We start from the raw sequence: 20,364 nt of genomic DNA, 5'->3' as shown, positions 1-20,364 counted from the left end.
TAGTAGTAGTAGTAGTAGAAGTTGATGTAACAGGAATAGTATGGTACTAGAAATACTGTAGTAGTAGTAGTCGTAGTAGCAGTAGTAGTAGTAGTAGTAGTAGCAGCAGTAGTAGTAGTAGTAGAAGTAGTAGAACTGTAGTTTCAACCTCAGGTTCAAAAGAATGTGAACCCAATGGACTGCAGACTGAAGTTACCCTCATCCTGCAGTTCATCAACTTCCTTTCGAGGGATAGGGAGCGAGGTGAGGGATATTTGTATTAGCAGGCAGTAGATCCAGCTGGTTATAACAGTGTCATCACATGAAGACATCTCCCGCCAGCACGTGACCAACAGTGTTGATCTTTAGTAAAAAATTATCTGGTATACAGTAAGCACTTTACCTTAACTTGGCCCACATTTCTATCTTTTTGTGTCTTCTGCCATTCTTTCCTTCATTCTTTCCACTACCTTCTGCCTACAGGTGACTTTACACTCCCTCTTCTGTCTTTCTTTCGTTTATTCTTTCCCCTTCTTTCTGCCTATGGGTGACTCTACACTGAGTGACAAGCCAAATGGTTTCCTGTACACCAGGAAACCATTTACTACGCTGGGTGGTAACCATATAACCAAATTATGGCGCCTGGTGGTTTAGTGGGTAATTAAGGCGCTCCAATTGGATGGAGCCTGTGTAGGGTTACAGCCAAGGAGTGGCTGGGGTTTATTACTCACGTAATGCCACTCAGGGATGAGTGAGGCTGATCACTCTCATCTTAAATGTCACGACCAACGTGCTTAGTCCCTGGCTCCTCTGCTCCTCACGGGGCAACATAGGATTGGATAATGGATGGATGGATGGCTCATCTTATGTAGCTCCATAGCAAAATATGACAATATTATGGCTCCACATTCTTTTCACGGGACTTCTTTGTGATTAGCATTATATTCTACTGTTAATCTATTGCTACAACTAAAAGTTCAAAATGAAATGAGGACAATTTTTGACCAAATTTGGGTAATATGGGTATAGAGGCCAGATGAAAATTTTTGAGCACGTGCAACAGAGATGAAGGACTTACTGGACATGGTTCATAAGCTGCTTAATTCAATAGGTCTCCCATATTTTTTTGGACAAAACAGTCTTGTCATGGCTAAGACTTTTTTTTTTTTTAGCTGAACAAAATCCTCTGGTGAGAATGCAACTGTTAGTCTGGTGTTAGTTTGACTGAAATACAGCCTCAGTGTCTTCATAACAGTGAAAGTATTAACCAATAGGAGCCACAAAACACAGGAGACAGAGATTTTGGGTGTGAAATTGCTTGCAAACTTATCATACATTCCCTGTCACACTTGTGGTGCTGAAGTGGGATGCCTTCATGCGGAGACACTGACATCACTGGGTGGTTCAAAGGCCTGGTTATACAAAATGATGTCATTCAGCTACTGTACTTCCCTCTCCCCCAAATGATGATGGTGACTGCAAGAAGAGAGGGGGGGGTGAACCTCAGCTTGCAGTCCACTAGGTTCACAGTCCTGATAAACCTGGGGCTAAAATGACGAACACCTTTTGGGGAAACACAGGGTTAGGTGAAATTGATGATGATGATATAACTCAGCATTTAAGATGCAGAGTCAGAAATTTTAGGCAAAGTTAATGAAAAATAAGTATAAAAGGTTCAAGCATCTTGTCATTAGTGATGATCTACAACTCACATGGCGGAGGTTTGAGGTAGATTGCAGAGTTTCATTGAGCCGGTGGAGCCTCAGTGCCTCTTGCGCCTCAAGCTGGTCATCTTCACCCTCACCAACCCCACACTGGAACAAGTGGTGAATATTATAAATGGTGTGTGTTATGCCTATCACTTGTCACTGTCATCATCATCATCATCATTACCATAAGCTGCAGAAGTAGCACCCCCATTTGTGTGTGTGTGTGTGTGTGTGTGTGTGTGTGTGTGTGTGTGTGTGTGTGTGTGTGTGTGTGTGTGTGTGTGTGTGTGCGTGTGTTTACCTAATTTGTTTTATACAGGATTTGAGATAAGCTTGTATTGTCCCATCTCATTTCTACAAATATTCATTATCCAATCTCGATTTAAACACATGAATGCTTTCTGCTCACATCACCTCTCCCTCTAAATCATTCCAATTATCTATAGTTCTGTTTGGAAAATTAAATTTCTTTACATCACTGAAGCATGAACTCTTCTTCAGCTTGGTTTCATGTCCTCTTGTTCTTCCATCATCTTTCATAAAGAGGTCCTCTCTGTCCACATGTTCTATTCCTTTTACGCCTTTAAACACTGAAATCAAATCTCCCCTCTCTCTTCTCTCTCTCAGAGGTTAACAATTTCAGCTTTTCTAATCTCTCCTTATAAGACAACTCTCTCAAGCTTGGTGTCACCTTTGTGGCTATCCTTTGTATTCTTTCTAGTTTACTGGTATCTTTTTTCAAGTGTGGTGACCTTATCACTGCTGCATATTCCAGTCTTGGTCTTATCATGGCAACTATTAGCTCTCTCAGCATCTCTTCTATCTATCTATCTATCTATTGCCAGACGCCTCAATCCCGTTTGGGGTGGCCACAAACAAATCGCCTCCAAGTCGCCCTGTCCCCCGCCATTTCACTGCCCTGCTCCCAACTTACACCCCCCTCTCTCATATACCTCTCCACCCCATCCCTCCATCTCATCCTTGGCCTCCCCCTCCCTCTTCCCCCCTCCACCTCACTCACATACACTCTCTTCGTCAGTCTTTCACCCTCCATCCTCTCCACATGGCCAAACCACCTCAGTGTGTTTCTCATAACGCTTCCTATCACATCCACATCCACACCACAATGCTCCTTTATATCCTCATTCGTTAGCCCGTCTCTCCACGTGACTCCACAGGCTCCTTTTAAATAACTCATTTCCACTGCTCTCACTCTTGACTTGTGTCCTTCCAACAATGTCCAAGCTTCACTTCCGTACGTTAGAGTTGGTATCACAATACTGTCATGTAGTAACTTTTTCACTTCCATGCTCACTTCCCTGTTTCTTATCACTGCTTTCAAAGAACCAGCAACTTTTCTTCCCTGCTGTACCCTTTCAAGCACTTCACCCTCCAAACCTCCATCCTTACTCATCACACTACCCAAGTACTTAAACATACTCACATTTTCCAATTCCTTACCATCCAACCTCGCTGTACATTCACTAACTTCACCTCTCTCAAAGACCATCACTTTACTCTTCCCTACATTCACCTTTAGATTCCATTTCTTACACACTCTCTCAAACTCATCCACCAAGCCTTGCAGCTCCCTTTCGTCGTCACTCAACAACACAGTATCATCTGCAAACAACAGTACAGGGAGTTTCCAAACATTATCCTCTCTCACCAGGGCCACTCCAACATCCACTACCCTACCTTGTACCTCTTTTATTACCCCATCCATGTACTGATTGAACAACCATGGAGACATGACACATCCCTGTTTCAAACCAACTTTCAAAGAGAAAAATTCACTTAGTTCACCATCCACACGCACTGCAGCCTTTGCACCATCGTACATACTCTTCACAGCATTCAACAACTTCCCATCTACTCCATATATTCTTAACACTTTCCACAATCCTTGTCTATCCACCCTGTCCATATAATTAAATGCCACTCATGTGTGTACATGCATGCATGAGTGTGTGTGTGTGTGTGTGTGTGTGTGTGTGTGTGTGTGTGTGTGTGTGTGTGTGTGTGTATTTACCTATTTGTATTTACCTATTTGTAATATACAGGAACTGAGCAATGCTCGTGCCATCCTGTTTCCATATCCACATTCATCTAGTCTACTTTTACACACATGAATGTTTTTCTCCTGCACCACCTTTTTGTCAAAGTCGTTCCAAATATTTACGTATTTACCTAATATACCTAATTGTGATATACACGAAATGTGCTATGCTCATGGGTTCCCGTCGCTGTTTCTCAGTAAGTCAAATTTAGCTTTAAAGTCATTTAAGTTTTTAGACTGGACGATCTCTTTGTCCAGGCTATTCCATAAGTCTATACTTTTGTAAGGAAAGATATTTTTCTTGATATCCAGTGTGTGTGTGTGTGTGTGTGTGTGTGTGTGTGTGTGTGTGTGTGTGTGTGTGTGTGTGTGTGTGTGTGTGTGTGTGTGTGTGTGTGTGTGTGGGTGGGTGGGTGGGTGTGGGTGTGTGTGCACATGCATTTGTGTGCATGTGTGACTTTATATTTTCTTTGTATTTTAAAGTGTAGTCTTTATGTTCTTACATGTGTTTGTTTGTGTGATTTTTTTTTTTTTTTTTTTTTTTTTTAATAATAAACTCACCTGGTCCAATTCTGCCTCCTCCTCATGCTCAGGTCCCTCTGTGTCCCCTGAGGCATCTGAGTCATCCTCTCCATCCCCTTCCCTGTCCACACTACTTCCCCTCCCCTCTCCCTCCACACTCTCAATCTCCTCTAACTCGAAATCTGGAATGAGAAGTTGCATCATCATCATCATCATCTGGACCTCCTTTCCCACCCAAGGGCAAGGTGAGGAGTAGCAATGTCCAGACAGCACAAACTTGCCCAATCCAAATAGGCCACACTTCCATTCACTCATCATTCAAGCCCCCAGAATCCTGACTCTACCAGATACGCCAAAAAAACATTTACCACATTCTGCAGCTTCACACAAACGTATCCGATTGAGTCAATCCAGATGTTGCCATGCTCATAAGGGGTGCCAAAATCCCTGATCATGCATTTATCCTCACAACATTCATCCAGCCAGCTCGATCTCTTGTCAGTTCCCTAGCCTCAACGACTTCCAAACCTCTCTTCCTCAAACACTCATCCACCATATCTCTCCACCTTCTCCTTGGTCTACCTCGCCTCCTCCCTCCTTCAAATTCATTCAGGTATACCTTTTTCACTACTCTATTGTTATCCATTCTTTCCATATGACCAAACCATCTCAGGACACTCTCTTCGATTCTGGTGTCCACCGACTTCCTCACTCCACACCTTTCATGAATCACACTATTTCGTATCCTATCCACCCTCTGTACTCCACATACATTCCTCAACAGTCCCATCTCCACTGCTCTAACTCTTGACTTTTCATTTTCATGCCACCACATAGTCTCACATCCATATGTTAGAGTTGGCACTAACACTCCTTCATGTAAGCCTCATGCAGCTGCAACACTCAAGCAACTCATTATATTCTTCACAGTATTCATCATCATCACCATCATCATCATCATCATCATCATTACCATGAAATTTTTTTCCCATATAAGTAGATAAGTAGATGGGGCGAGGACTGATTCAGAAACAAAGAAAGAGAAAATCATCAACATCTTCATCATCATCCAATCCTATGTTGCCCCATGAGGAGTGAAGGGGCTCAGGGCTAGGCAGTTGATCCTGGCATTTAAGATGAGAGTGACCAGCCTCACTCAACCCTGAGTGGCATTATGTGAGCTATAAACCCCAACCACCCTTTGGATACAAACCTTCACCAGCTCAATCCGACTGGAGTGCAATAATTACCCACTCAATCACCAGGAGCCAAAACTTTGGTTATATGGTTACCACCCAGTGTAGTAAATGGTTTCCTGGTGTACAGGAAACCACTTGGCTTGTCACTCAGTGTATAGTCACCCACAGGAAGAAGGAAGAGGAAAGAATGAAGGAATGAAAGAGAGAAGAGGGAGTGTAAAGTCACCCATAGGCAGAAGGACGAGGAAAGACTGAAGGAAAGAAAGACAGAAGAGGATGGAAGGAAAAAGGGATGGAGGAGAGGAAAGGGCAGACACCCGAGAGCAGCACTACATCAAGTGAGTGGATGGTGAGTACCCCCACCTACCACAATACCAGTACAAATACTGTATGGGAGAACTATCAATAGCAACATATTACAGAGTTATTGTATGCTGCATCTATGTTGGGATTTATAACTTGGTTTTGGAAGCAGAATTTCCTGAGCTACTAAAGCATTTATAAGATATCAAAGTACGATGAATTACTTACAATTATACACAATACAGTATACTGTTCAAAGTATAACAGTAATATGCACTAAGCAAAGATGACTGAAATAAGAAAATATCACTTTGACCCCACTGTTGCTTGCAGACCAATGATAAACTAAAAGTTATAATACAGTACTGAGATCAAATTTATAACAGAATTACAGATTTCCTACAAAAGACTTACAAACATATATAAGCAGATTTTACATCCTTCATAACAAATTATATACAACGAGACAGAAAACCTAAATATAAGACAATTTTTGAAGAACTGGTGCTGAAATAATGGAAAGCTGTAATAAGTGCAGATAGAATCAAGTGGATTTTACTACAATTTCCATGTGTACGTAGTATGATAGTCAAGAGTTTGAATAATTCAAATCCAACTAAATGAAGCTTTAGAGTACCTTTTCAGAAATTCTGTAATACTTCTGTTGTTCCATTTTGATGAAATGAGATTCTGATCTATACTTTCATGCTGAATAATTTAGCACAACTTCATTTAGTTATAAGCAAGATTCCTGAAAATAAATTTACTTCTGAACAGTTTACCATCTCATTCTGTTTTGATATTCCTCACACTTATGGCATAGTTAAATGACAAAAGTGTTAAATATATCAAATTACTATGGAGTTCTGAACTCAAACAGAATTATTTCAATCCACATGAAGACTGACAATTAACTTAGTATAATTTTATTAGGACCTGACAAAGTTCTGAGAGTGAAGAGGTATATGTAGTGACATGTGGAGGTGTATGGTTTGTACGAGGACTACTGGGTCTTAGAGAACAGGCTGTTCAGCCTATGCATATACATAAATAGACAGACAATTATACAGATAGATATGAACATAACTGTATGGAAACTAACCTTGAACAGCACTATCACTGCCACTCTGCTCCTCTTGCCTCTCCTTCCCCTCCTCCTCCTCCTTTTCCTCCTCTTCAGTGGTGTGGTGAGACATGTTGTCTGAGGCCTCAAGCTCCGATGGAGTCTTTAAGGTCTCAAGAGCTTCATATTTTGGCAGTTTGCTCTTGTTTTCATAAGTAAGAGGGCCTGGGAAGAGTAAACCAGTTAACAGAAGTATCACTAAAAAGGCATAATATGTCTGTGTGTTTGTGTGTCCTGTCTTTTTGTAACACCAGTCATGTCCAAACAAGTCATCTTTTACCAAAACTGACACATGGGCCAAACTGGCTCTCCTAATGAACATAAGCTAATTACTTTTACTTCTTGGATGCACATCTGTACATACATACATCATCTAATCCTGTGTAGCCCCATGAGAAGCATAGGAGCCCAGGGTTAGGCAAGTTGGTCCTGACATGTAAGATGAAAGTAACCAGCCTTACTCATCCCTGAGTGGCATTACGTAAGCAATAAACCCCAACCACCTACACATGCTCAATCCAGCTGGAGCACCTTAATTACCCACTAAACTACCAGGTGCCACTGTTTGGTTATATAGTTACCACCACTCAGTGTAGTAAATGGTTCCTAGTGTACAGGAAACCATTTGGCTTGTCACTAAGTGTAGTGTCCCCCAAAGACAGAAGGAAGAGGGAAGAGAGAAGGAAAGAAAGACAGAAGAGAGGAACGGACAGTCACCTATGAGCAGCACTACATCAAGTGAGTGGATGGTGAGTGCCCCCACTTACCACATACATCTGTAATTAAAAAGTAAATAGATAAACAGATATATAAATCAATAACATAACAGACCCATTGTCTCCAGTGCAGACACAATGACCAAGCTAGTTCATCTGGTAAACATAAACATGGTCTTGCATCTGAACTGCTGACAGCACATCTGTGCATGAGAAAGTAAATACAGTAATTCCGCACTTACCAGTAACACTGCAGATGTGTTCTGAGAAACTACAGCGTTAAGGTGACCATAACTTTAAATGAGGCTTATGTTCCAGCAAAACAGATTTGCACTACAAAAACCATATTAAAGTATCAAAATGCATCTGATACTGTATTGAGACTGAGTGTATTACCACCATCCTCCTTTTGTAGGCAAGGGAGAGAGTGAAGGATGTTTGTATAACTAGACAGTGGAACTCCCCAGTTATATCAGTGCCACCATGTGAAGGTGCCCCTCTCCAACACCAAATGTTAGAGACCTGATGCAATTTAAAGAAATAAGTGATATACTACAATAACAGCTGGTGTGCACTGTATTAGTTCTGACCTTTCATTGCACATACCAGTCCTGAACACTTGATAATAAACAATGGCATGTTATGTGAAAGGTGATCCTGTATCAATTAATAACTTTATAGTGAAAAATGTAGGAGTGTTAAATAAGAAGGCTAATATGTATCAGGTTATCAATAATGTCATAATTACAAAGGCAGCTGCCACTAACATTTACACAGAAGCCAAAATGGAACTGTTGATGTACAAACTAAAACACTTCAGGATTCTGAATGGACATCTTCCCATGCACAGATCAACCTCCTACATTAGTGAGACAACTGCCACAAAATACCACATATAAACCCTATCTGACCTCCTGGTAAGGTAAATATAACCCTCTAGATTCTGAGTTCTTCCATGAACATCTGCATATGTACAGAACTATCTCCCTACATTACTGAGCCAATCTGCACTTAATCTGCACCAAAGACATCGCACAGCCAAATGGATGTTCCACTTAATGGGGGCTACTTGTTATGGATTCCTGATAACACATTTGTACATTTACTAATTACTTATTAGGCCAACATATGCAGGCATGCTGGAGCCTTTATAAACAAAATGAAACAAAACTTTGAATGACAACACTCAAATGTAGCTTTACTGACAGGGATGGTTGTGGTATTATAGCCAATTTGTTTTCATCTGACAGAACTGGGCCATTCCCACAACTTGAATAAGATGTCATCCACCCATCCATCCATCATCCAATCAGTCTTAGTTATGAGGCAAAATAAGTCTCCTTGGCTATTATTCAGTTCCATCCTCCAATGTGACTACAGTTGGCCCCAACTATGTTGAAAGGGGGTTAGAGACCTGTCAGGAGAAAACAAATCAACTATAGTGCTGGTGACAGTGATGGTCACTTCAGTTCTGGTAATGGTGGGAGCCATGGTACTGTTAATGATGTTGATGGTAATGACACTGATGATAAGACATGTCAAAAACTGTAAGCCTATTGTTGTGTTTCTTCATCAATGCCAGGTATGTCTTCAGAATTTAATGACATAGGACCTAGGATGGATGGATGGATGTATAGATGGACAGATACTGACGATCACCAGAATAGTTGTGGTTATCCAGAAATGTCACGCAAGTCAATTGGCGTTTAATTAAATTGGACCTGGGTTGGATGGATGGATGGATGGATGGATGGATGGATGGATGGATGGATAGATAGATAGACAGATAGATGGACAGATGGATGGATAGACAAATGGATGAGTGGTTAGATAGATACAAAGATACCACAAACATTCAGAAACTCACCAGAATAGTCTCCATCTTGCAACCTAGTGTATGTTGCATTGATATACTCGACATGGGGGCGTGTTAGGACAGACCCGAGTGAGAGGGTCTCCAAGGACAGAAGTAAGCCAGAGATGCAGTCCACCAACACACCCTGCATTGCTCCATCACTGCAGTTACCACACTCTGCCAGGCTGTCCATTACCCTGCCAAACACATCATCATCATCATCATTGCCGTCATCACCCTCCTCCTCATCATTGTCATCACCATTACCCTTAACACCATCACTGTTATCCAGTATCTTTGAATCTTGCTATCATAGTGCTGTGACTTGTTCAAATGGAAGAATCACAGTATACCCACATTACAAAGAGCTGCTTAATGGGGAGATATAACACTTCCAACCCAACTTGACCCATTTAAAGAGGGTCTAAATTGGGCCAAAAATGTTAACTCCCAAATAAACACCTTTTCCAAATGTGGGCATAATTCTTCCCATCAAGTATCTTTATCATCATAATCCAATTTCACACATTCACATTAAGTGGAGGGAAGCCTACAACAAAGGGTTTACAGAGGAAGGATAAGACAGATAGGATGTCATCATACTGAAAGGCAAATAAAACGGCTGGCAATAACCTCAAAGCTTACCTCATTATGATACTCTTACCAATAAAACAGTCTTGTCTGCTATTCCCATTATTATCAGATGATTACCAGTATATTAAGCTTAAGAGAAACCCCACAGAGTGGACGATGTAACACTCACAGCCTGAAGAGCGCCATATCATTCTGGTGAGGGTTGCGGGGGTCTGGGTAAAGTATGGGGCCTGCTAGTTGGATCAGCTTACCAGGGTTACTCAACAACTGCAACAAAAATATGTGTTTGTGTCAATGTCTCTGTATGAAAGTGCTTCTCTCTCTCTCTCTCTCTCCAATAGTAGAAGAGGGCTGAAATAAATGAAAATAACAACACTGGGAACCAAGAACAGCATGACTGGAAAGCCAGAATAACAAAATGACAGAGTACCTGATGAAATAACAGAGTGTGACAAGTGTGAGAGACTGGATAAGTTGAAACCAGGACACTGGAAGGAATACGAAGGGTGATCAGAAAGTAATGACAGTTCGTGCTATAACATGAAAACCTTGAATGATGGGAGGTAGGGGAGCAAGGAGAGTACAGAGTTGCCTGTCCTTACGAGTTTGAACTTGTCACCGTATGCCTGACTTTTCTTGTTTTATTGTTGTGAGTGAATGCTTCACTCTTGTTTTTGTTCTCTGGCCAGAAACATGGATTACTCGAAAGAAGGCTGCAGGTTCTACATTTTTACGAGGTGGAAACTGGGAAAGAAAGCAACAGAGATTCGAGGGGAATTATTACAAGTTTATCCAGACACTACTCCTTCCCTGGAAACTGTTTCCCGTTGGATTCGTGCTTTCACAGCAGGAAAAACTGAATTGAAAGATGAACATCGCTCTGGACGCCCCGTGCACGGTCCATCATTGACGAGGATCCAACTGTAACTCTTAGGTTCTTAGCCTTGGAGCTTGATATCAGTTATGGGAGTGCATATGACATCGTGCATGAACAATTACACCTGAGGAAGAAGTGTTGTCGATGGATACCCCATTTGTTGACTGATGAGCAAAAGGCTGAACGGGTGAGGATTTGTCGTGTCTGGCTTGCTGAATTTGAACCAAATGGTCCAAAACGGTTCTCAGATGTTGCTACTGGAGATGAGTGTTGGATTTCATTCTTCACAACCCGTGACAAGCAGTCAAACATGGTGTGGTTGGGCGATGAAGACCCTCGACCTCAGATTTTGAAGGAAGGATTTCGCAGCCGGAAGCGCCTTTTCACCATCTTTTTCAATTCTCAAGGACCAATATGCGTGGATGTGATGCCTGAAAAGTCCACTATCACAGCCCAATACTACACAGACCAGGTCCTTCCACAAGTCGTGGAACACAAGGCCAACACCGCACCAACCCGCCGTCGGTCTCGCCTTTTGCTGCACCACGACAATGCTGCACCCCACAAAGCTCGCCTCACTATGCAGTACCTGGAACAACAAGGTATAACTCTGCTCCCCCACCCACCCTACTCCCCTGACCTGGCTCCCTGTGACTTTTGGTTGTTTCCAAAAATTAAATCTGCCATCGCTGGGAAGCAATTTCATCGCATCCAAGACTTGGCACGGACCGTCAATTCAGAACTCCGAAGTATACCGTCTTCAGAGTACCACGCTTGCTTCATGAAGTGGAGAAAGAGAATGGAATGCTGCATAGAGGTTGGAGGGGAGTACTTTGAAGGAATGTGAGTCATAGTTTGATAGTTCTTCATGCTAATAAAAGTTTATGGACTCACTGTCATTTCTTTCTAATCACCCCTCGTATACAAAAAAAAAAAATGTGTGGATTTCATACTCATGAAAGAATATATCAGGAGGTCAGAATAATAACCATCTCTCTCTATTTACATATCCACATTCTCATTTACTCAGCATTCACATCCTTGGTATAATACAACACTGAAATACTGGGAAGTCACCATATTACAACGATGAATAATGGTTGCCAGAATATTAGGAGCGCAGAATGAAAAATAAACTATTACAGGTTAAGGAAGTTATAAAATATAAGTATATTAGAATACTGAGAAGCCAAACTAAAGTTACCTGACTAAATCATCCACAACCACACACGCCTACCTCAGAGACAGCCTTGAGAGCATCGTGTCGGCATTGTGGTGGAGGGTAGAGCAACATGCGGTGAAGAAGAGACTCAAGGACTGGCCGCATCTCCCCTACACTCCCCATTGTAACAACCAGACCACATACCACACTGAAATATTGTACAGTTACTTATTTAGTTATCTTCAGCTAGTCTGTTTTCATTTGACGGAACTTGACAACTCCTACAACTCAAATAATGTCATGGGTGCGTGTAATTTGATAAGCCTCAGACCTTAGTTATGACAGGGGGAAAAGTCTCCTTGGTTATTAGACTAATTTACCCACTAATCTGACTGCACTTGGCCATCATCTAAGCTTGGGGATTACATATCTTTGCCATGCGAGAAAAAACATACCATACTATATCAGCAGAGAAATTACCAATATGCCGGGAATCGAACCCAGGACTCTCAGGTGAGAGCCAGGCAGCATACCACTACACCACGACCAGGTAAAAGTTAACTCACGTTGTCGGGAATCGAACCCAGGACTCTCAGGTGAGAGCCAGGCAGCATACCACTATATCATGACCAGGTAAAAGTTAACTCACGTTGTCACAATCTTGTAATCAATGTCCCTCCGCCCCCCACTGTGGGCCTGAAGAGGGTGAGTTAACCCCCTGGCACTCGGGCAAGTAGATGCTTTTAATCTATCCCAAGCACTTACGGCAAGTCAGAATGAAGATAGAACCTGTATTTTTACACAGGAAAAATTATCAGAGAAATTACCAATATGCCGGGAATCATACTATAGTTATCTATCTGTATCTTGATCTCAGCAACTTCTCAACCTTGCTTTTTTATTTTTATTTCATCATTTATCTGTTTATATACCTTATTTTCTTTCATTTATGGATGTTATTTGACTCTGGACACAGACTAAGCACCCCAACCTCTGAGTTCCAGCAGTCCTCCCATATTTGTAATAGGTAACATGCTTATCAAATGTAACTCACTTGTATATTGCTCTGGCCTGCTGGTTGTTAAAGAGTGGTCCCGGGTGAGCAAGACACCCTGAGCCACGTCCCATCTGTCCCTCAGCCCTGCCTGATGCCCGAGCCAGCCCCTGGGAAACTGGGCTTCCCAGAAGGGCCACCAATGCTGGACACAGTCGCTGCCACAGGGCACCCACTAGCAGTGTTGAGCAGTGGGCAGCACAACCTTAATGAAAAATACACACAATTACTAGTGCAACACCACCACAATCATTCAGTAAATTATTAATGCAACAATACACAGTCATTCAATCAGCTACCCACAACTCTGACAGCAAACACACACTCAATTACTAATGTAACAACACAAATCGTCCATTAATCAAAATGGTGTCAAACTCTTCCTCTTGATCATTTCAATCTGGGGACATATTTCTTGTTATGGTGACTATATTAACTCCTCCAATTCAAAAGACTACTAATATGCTGAAAAGAAGTTTCTGATGGTAATATGAACATAATGAAAAATATATCACAAGGAAACAGGCGATATATTGAGAGACAGATAGATACAATAAACCTGCATTTTACGTGTTTACTTTATGTTTTTTTTTTTTTAATTATGCGAGGTCATAAATGGGGTAAATTAACTATATCTGTGATTTATCTGAAATAATCCGAGACGCGAATCTGAAGTTCCTGCCATTCCATGCTGGTTTTGCGAGCTTCAACGAGATTGTTTGTTTGGGTACACAATTTTGTTAGACTTTTATCATGGCTGGTAAGCATCCTGCTAGTGAAAGTAAAGCTCATCCACCACCCAGAAAATCCTAAAGCCTTGAAGGTAAGATTGGCTTTTAAATCCATATCTTTGGTCTTAGTAAAAGTCTGAATTTAATTTACTTTCATTAGGGCTCATTCCAACTTGTTTTCTCTCATCATGTGGCTCACTCTGCTTTCTTTTTCTGTGAAGTAACATGGGATACTACTGTACTGTGTGGCTGTAGAGAGCATGTTACCATTGCCTCCTGAGAAGATTAGTCGGTGATTGGGTGTGTTTGCATGCATGTTTATATGCATGGAAGAATATTCTTTCATACGGTACAACTGTCTGGAGTAAACTACAGGCCTAGTGTACAGGTAAATGTGAGATATGGATGCCAAACATACATACTGTACATACTTGCACCAGCTGAAGAAGGTATCCCTTTCATTTTCCATTATTTCTTATGAGATACAGTAATTATGTTTAAATTATGCAAAAATTACTTTACGTGACCTCTTTAGGAGCACATCTCTCACGTAAATCGAGAGGTTATTGCATATTCAAGTTGGCCATAGTACAGTCAATAGTTTTTTACAGAGTGGAAGCATAACTAAATGTAAAAGCCAGCTATACTTCCCAACAGGTAGTGGCAACATTCAAAAAAATAAACTGGCTACGTGTAATAAGACTTGCATCAATATCAGAGTCTCAGCTACCTGGGATTTTGTGTACTTGCCGCAGAGTTCCCTGCCAAAAAGTAATGACTGTGTAGCAAGTTTTCATGCTTGTGGCCATATAGTACTATTTTTCACTGCTACAACAACTGGCTGCTGTATTGCATCATCTAGCCACCTATAAAACAAAATGTCCAGCTATTAACCTTTTCATTGCCATGGATACACGAGCATTTCATTTCACTAAATCCAGATGATTTTATTCAACTGAAACAATTTCCAGCAATCCAAAGGTTAATCATGACAGTATTAAACCCTCTGATGACTAAAATTCCCTACAGCTGAACAAAACCATCTTCTGGTAGCTTCTATAAAAATAACTTAATGCATTCAAGGCATGCAAAAGGAGTACAGTAACTAAAAGCAGGAATATTGCATCGTAAGTTTATAACCAAGCCTTGCAGCTCCCCTTCGTCTTCACTCAACAACACAGTATCATCTGCAAACAACAGCACAGGGAGTTTCCAAACACTATCCTCTCTCACCAGGGCCACTCCAACATCCACTACCCTACCTTGTACCTCTTTTATTACCCCATCCATGTACAGATTGAACAACCATGGAGACATGACATCCCTGTTTCAACCCAACTTTCAAAGAGAAAAATTCACTTAGTTCACCATCCACACGCACTGCAGCCTTCGCACCATCGTACATACTCTTCACAGCATTCAACAACTTCCCATCTACTCCATATATTCTTAACACTTTCCACAATTCTAGTCTATCCACCCTGTCATATGCTTTCTCCAAATCCATGAAAGCCGCACACAACTTCTTTCCCTTCTCTAGAAACTTTTCCACTAAAGATCTGGGAATGAATATCTGATCTACACAACCTCTTCCCTTCCTAAAGCCTCCCTGTTCTTCTCCAACTAATTCCTCTGTTCTTTCTCTAACTCTGTCAATAAGTATCCTACCATACACTTTTCCTATTATACTAAGAAGACAAATGCCCCTATGATTACCACACACTTCTTTTTCCCCTTTTCCTTTGTACAAGAGAATAATTATACCTGACTTCCAATCCTCCGGGACTCTACCTTCCTCCCAGGCCAATCTGCACATCTTCCACATCCATTCTACTACTATCTCTCCCCCATGCCTCAGCATTTCACCACACACTCCATCAATTCCTGGGGCTTTCCCTGATTTAACTTTCTTCATTGCTTCCACAACTTCTATCCTACTGATTTCTTCCTGTCTTCTCACCTCCCTCCTTCTCCCAGCCATTCCCCAGCCACTTATACTCGCATTACTTCCATCCTCCACTTTCAACAATTCCTTAAAGTGTTCTCTCCATCTGCTCACTTTTTCTCCCTTCTCCACTAGTAATAGTAATCTACCATTTTTATCTTTCACTCCTCTGCTAATTTCACTTCCACCCTGTCTTACTCTTTTCACCTCTCTCCAGAACATTTTCTTACAGTCCCTCCACTTTACACTCAAATTCCTTCCAAATTCCTCATCCACTCTCTTCTTACTCTCTCTTACTAATCTTTTCACCTCTCTCTTTCTTTCTACATATAACTCTCTCTTCAGCCTCTCAACCTCTTCCACGCCCCTATTCCTCATCCATTCATTGTATGCTTTCTTCTTTTGTGCCACAGCCTGTTTCACCTCTTCAGTCCACCACGCTGTTCCTTGCACCCCCCTCCGTCTTCTCTTCCTTCCACACACCACATCACATGCTGCACATATTTCTTCTGTAAATATTCTACACACACCTTCCACGTCCCCCATCTGCTCCAATTCATATTTGCCCAATCATTCCTCCACTTCTCTCTTATACTCTGCCTTTTTCTCATCCTCTTGTAACCTTTCCACTCTCCTTGCAACTACTCCTTCCTCTCGTCTTTCCCTTCTTCTATTCCTCCATCTTACTTGAACTTTAATTCTGGCCACCACCAAGTAGTGGTCAGAAAGTCCACTCCCCCAGCCTCTATAAACTCTTGCATCCAATATACATCTTCGCATCCTTTCATCCACACACACATAATCAATCATTGCCTTCCTTTCATTCAGTTCACCACCCACCCTTCTCATCACTCGCCATGTATACCTGTGGATCATTTTATGCCTGAAGAGGGTATTGGTTATCACCAACCCCCTCCCAGCACAAATGTCCACTAACGCACTCCCATTCTCATCTATCTCAGCAGGCACACCCAACTCACCAACTATTCCATCCACCTTCACATTCACAACTTTACCATTCATATCACCAATCAAAAACACTCTCTCATTCCTTTCAAACTTTTCCATGCACACTTCTACATTTGTCCAGAACTCTTCTCTCACTCTTCTAGCACGATCTTGCGTTGGCGCATACACACACACAATCGCCCACATTTGTATTCCAACTTTCAACTTTACCCACACAATCCTTGATCCAACTGATCCATACTGTCTTATGCTCCTCTTCCATTTTTTACTCACAACTATACATACTCCTTCCTTTGCCCTCTCATTCTCACCTACTCCTGCACATATACCCCATCCATACTCCCATTCTCTCACACTTTCTCCTCTCCATTTTGTTTCAGTTATTCCACATACATCCACTTTCGCATCCTCAAGCACCTGGACAATCTCTCTCTCTTTCACCTCATCATTTGCTCCCCTTAAGCCCGGGTCACACGAGCACTTTTTTCGGCAATAAATAATCGGCAATATACAGCCAAGCCGATTTTGTGAGAATATGAAGCCGAGTCTGGTCACACGTAGTTAGCCAGGTTTGTTCCTGATTTCGGCTCAACTGTTTATTCGGTGCCAGACCGAGTCGTACGTGTACAATAACAAGCTGAAGCAGGTCTGTTTGATTTGACTGGAGGGGGTAGACAACAACATCACAGATATGGATGATAATATAGCTGCTTATGCTATGTTATTACTTCTGAAGAAAAAGAAGCAAAAGAAGAAAGGAAGGAAGCGTCTGTGGAGTCGTGAGTGGCTACAGAGAAGGAAAGAAGAGAGTATGGCTTTCAGACTGATGAGGGAGCTAAGAGAAGAAGATCCAGCCAGCCTGAGAAATTGGATTAGGCTAGACCAGGCGCAGTTCCAAGAGCTCCTTACCCTGGTCACTCCAGTAATTGAAAAGCAGAATACCAATATGCGTGAAGCAGTGACTGCCAACGAACTCCTAACCTTGACACTTTGTTATTTAGCATCAGGTAAGTTTGTCTGGTACCTTGTTGGGCAGCCCAATTAAGAAGTTTTGGTGTCAACTTCAATTTTTGGGTGAACATTTGTGTGTGTGGGTGGGTGTGTGATTCAGGGATAATACTGATTTCTATTAAAAAAAAATAATCTAACCAACTGAATAACCTATCCTTGAACTGAATCTGAAAGTCATTTCATACAGTGACTGCCCTGGTAATTTATGATGGTTGCTGTTGAAAAAGGGGTATTTACCATTTGACACTAAAACTTCTTAAATACTCATCCACATATAGGCCTATTAAAGAAACCCATATGAAGTATTTCCAAATTTTGGTATTTTTGTATATTATGTCCACCTGCAATAATGTGGACTAAGAGCAGATTTTGCAAAATTACGTATTTCCAATACAAAAATGGGAAGAAAAAAATTACTCATCAAAATACACCAGAAAGTGTTGTGGAAGGGGGGCAGGGGGTGTACTGGCTACTTGTAAAAGTTTACCATCCAAGCTACCTTCTTTATGATGAACATAATAGTAAATACAGGTAACTACAGTCTTAGATACTATGAAATATTTTCATATGTAAATTGTTCTCACCTCCATTTAGCTGTGAGAGTTCTGGGTATTCTTCCATGAGAGTGGCTGCAATGTTGTTGAAAACCTCCTGCCTCAGCTTGGTTTTGTGATAAAGAGGATCTCTTGGGTCCCACAGACATGGATTCTGCCTCACATATTCAAGTAATGAGGCCTCAGAAGACCGACACCAAGCCATTTTCTTCTTTATGTTTGCCATCGCGAATTGTTTTGAAGTGATGTTCACTTGGAGTTTGCTGCACGCTGGTACACCTTTGTTTTTCGTACTGTGACTGTCTTGCTTTCAGTTTAAACAATAGATTGTATAATATTTGGATACTGTGCCTGTACTTGAATCAATAGCCGACAAAATAGCATTTTTAAACAAATTTTTTTTATTCTCACACAACAGGTCTCTATGATTGTCTTCTCACAATACTGTACAGAGGTCAAGACAGTACTCACTATGTCTGCCACCCTCACATATATATAATATAACTTTTTAATGAGCATTGGCTTGATTAATCATATATAAAAGCTTCACAAATTTCTTAGGTGAAGCATCAGTTGTCAATTCTGCTCCGTAGTATTGCCGAAAATCGGCAATAAAAGACGGACACGACCGACTCACCAAAATATCGGCAATTCTAGCCGAGTTTCAGCCGAGTTTGTGTTGCCGGCTATTTATTGCCGAAAAAAGTGCTCGTGTGACCCGGGCTTTACATTCCAAGTTCCAATTGCAATGTCCTTTGTCCGGTCCTTGGTCGTCAACGTTTGGTCAGTCCTTGTCCGAGGCTTATTGTTTGTTTTTTTAGTTAGTTGTTTTCCGGGGAGGGGCACTAACCCTCCGCCAACCCTTTTAGTCGCCTTTTACGACAAGCAGGGATACTGGGGGAGTATTCTTGAAAAAAATCCCTACCCCCAGGGGGGGGGTGTAAGAAACGGAATCTAAAGGTGAATGTAGGGAAGAGTAAAGTGATGGTCTTTGAGAGCGGTGAAGTCAGTGAATGTACAGCAAGGTTGGATGGTGAGGAACTGGAAAATGTGAGTATGTTTAAGTACTTGGGTAGTGTGATGAGTAAGGATGGAGGTTTGGAGGGTGAAGTGCTTGAAAGGGTACAGCAGGGAAGAAAGGTTGCTGGTTCTTTGAAAGCAGTGATAAGAAACAGGGAAGTGAGCATGGAAGTGAAAAAGTTACCACATGACAGTATTGTGATACCAACTCTAACGTACGGAAGTGAAGCTTGGACGTTGTTGGAAGGACACAAGTCAAGAGTGACAGCAATGGAAATGAGTTATTTAAGAGAAGCCTGTGGAGTCACATGGAGAGACAGGCTGACGAATGAGGATATAAAGGAGCGTTGTGGTGTTGATGTGGATGTGACAGGAAGCGTTATGAGGAACATACTGAGGTGGTTTGGCCATGTGGAGAGGATGGAGGGTGAAAGACTGACGAAGAGAGTGTATGTGAGTGAGGTGGAGGGGGAAAGAGGGAGGGGGAGGCCGAGGATGAGATGGAGGGATGGGGTGGAGAGGTATATGAGAGAGGGGGGTGTGAGTTGGGAGCAGGGGAGTGAAATGGCGGGGGACAGGGCGACTTGGAGGCAATTTGTTTGTGGCCACCCCAAACGGGATTGAGGCGTCTGGCAATAGATAGATAGATAGAAGTTTATAACACAGGAGGTGGTGGCGGTGTGTCAATACAGTGGAAGCATTACAGACGATGGCTGAAGGCTAGTGGAAGTGCTGGAGGTTCTGAAAGTGTGAAAGCCTCACCATAAGCAAAGAACTGTACGCTACAGGAAAAATAATACTGGGATGTTTTTGTCAAGCTTATGTTCAAGGTTTGTTTGTGCATGAGGTAAATGTTGTAGTGTGAGGGACTGGAATTTAGTAAGGGTAGAACTGACTGCTTGAGAACTGGAAATGTGTCACAGGAATGAGGCTTATGAGATGAGTCAGTGTACTGTGGCATGAGGGGTGGCATTACCATGAG

At 41.8% G+C, this 20,364-nt stretch overlaps 1 protein-coding gene across 1 annotated transcript in view; it reads right to left on the bottom strand.

Annotated features, from left to right (window-relative positions):
- LOC145391233 (brefeldin A-inhibited guanine nucleotide-exchange protein 3-like) overlaps positions 1-20,364 on the bottom strand; it is a 97,032-nt gene that overhangs the window by 61,322 nt on the left and 15,346 nt on the right. The window contains exons 7-13 of the mRNA XM_080265909.1: positions 13,153-13,357; positions 12,174-12,306; positions 10,229-10,326; positions 9,478-9,662; positions 6,874-7,059; positions 4,309-4,385; positions 1,692-1,793 (exon numbers count right to left, since the gene is read on the bottom strand). Coding sequence (XP_080122035.1) covers positions 1,692-1,793; positions 4,309-4,385; positions 6,874-7,059; positions 9,478-9,662; positions 10,229-10,326; positions 12,174-12,306; positions 13,153-13,357 — 986 coding nt within the window. The remainder of the gene's footprint in view (positions 1-1,691; positions 1,794-4,308; positions 4,386-6,873; positions 7,060-9,477; positions 9,663-10,228; positions 10,327-12,173; positions 12,307-13,152; positions 13,358-20,364) is intronic.

Source organism: Coenobita brevimanus, chromosome 17 (assembly GCF_032717465.1).
Source record: "Coenobita brevimanus isolate Jiangsu-jjx chromosome 17, ASM3271746v2, whole genome shotgun sequence".
In the NCBI taxonomy this organism is placed as follows: domain Eukaryota; kingdom Metazoa; phylum Arthropoda; class Malacostraca; order Decapoda; family Coenobitidae; genus Coenobita; species Coenobita brevimanus.
The sequence above is the reverse complement of the archived record's forward strand: the minus strand, read 5'-3'. Positions and strand labels throughout refer to the sequence as shown.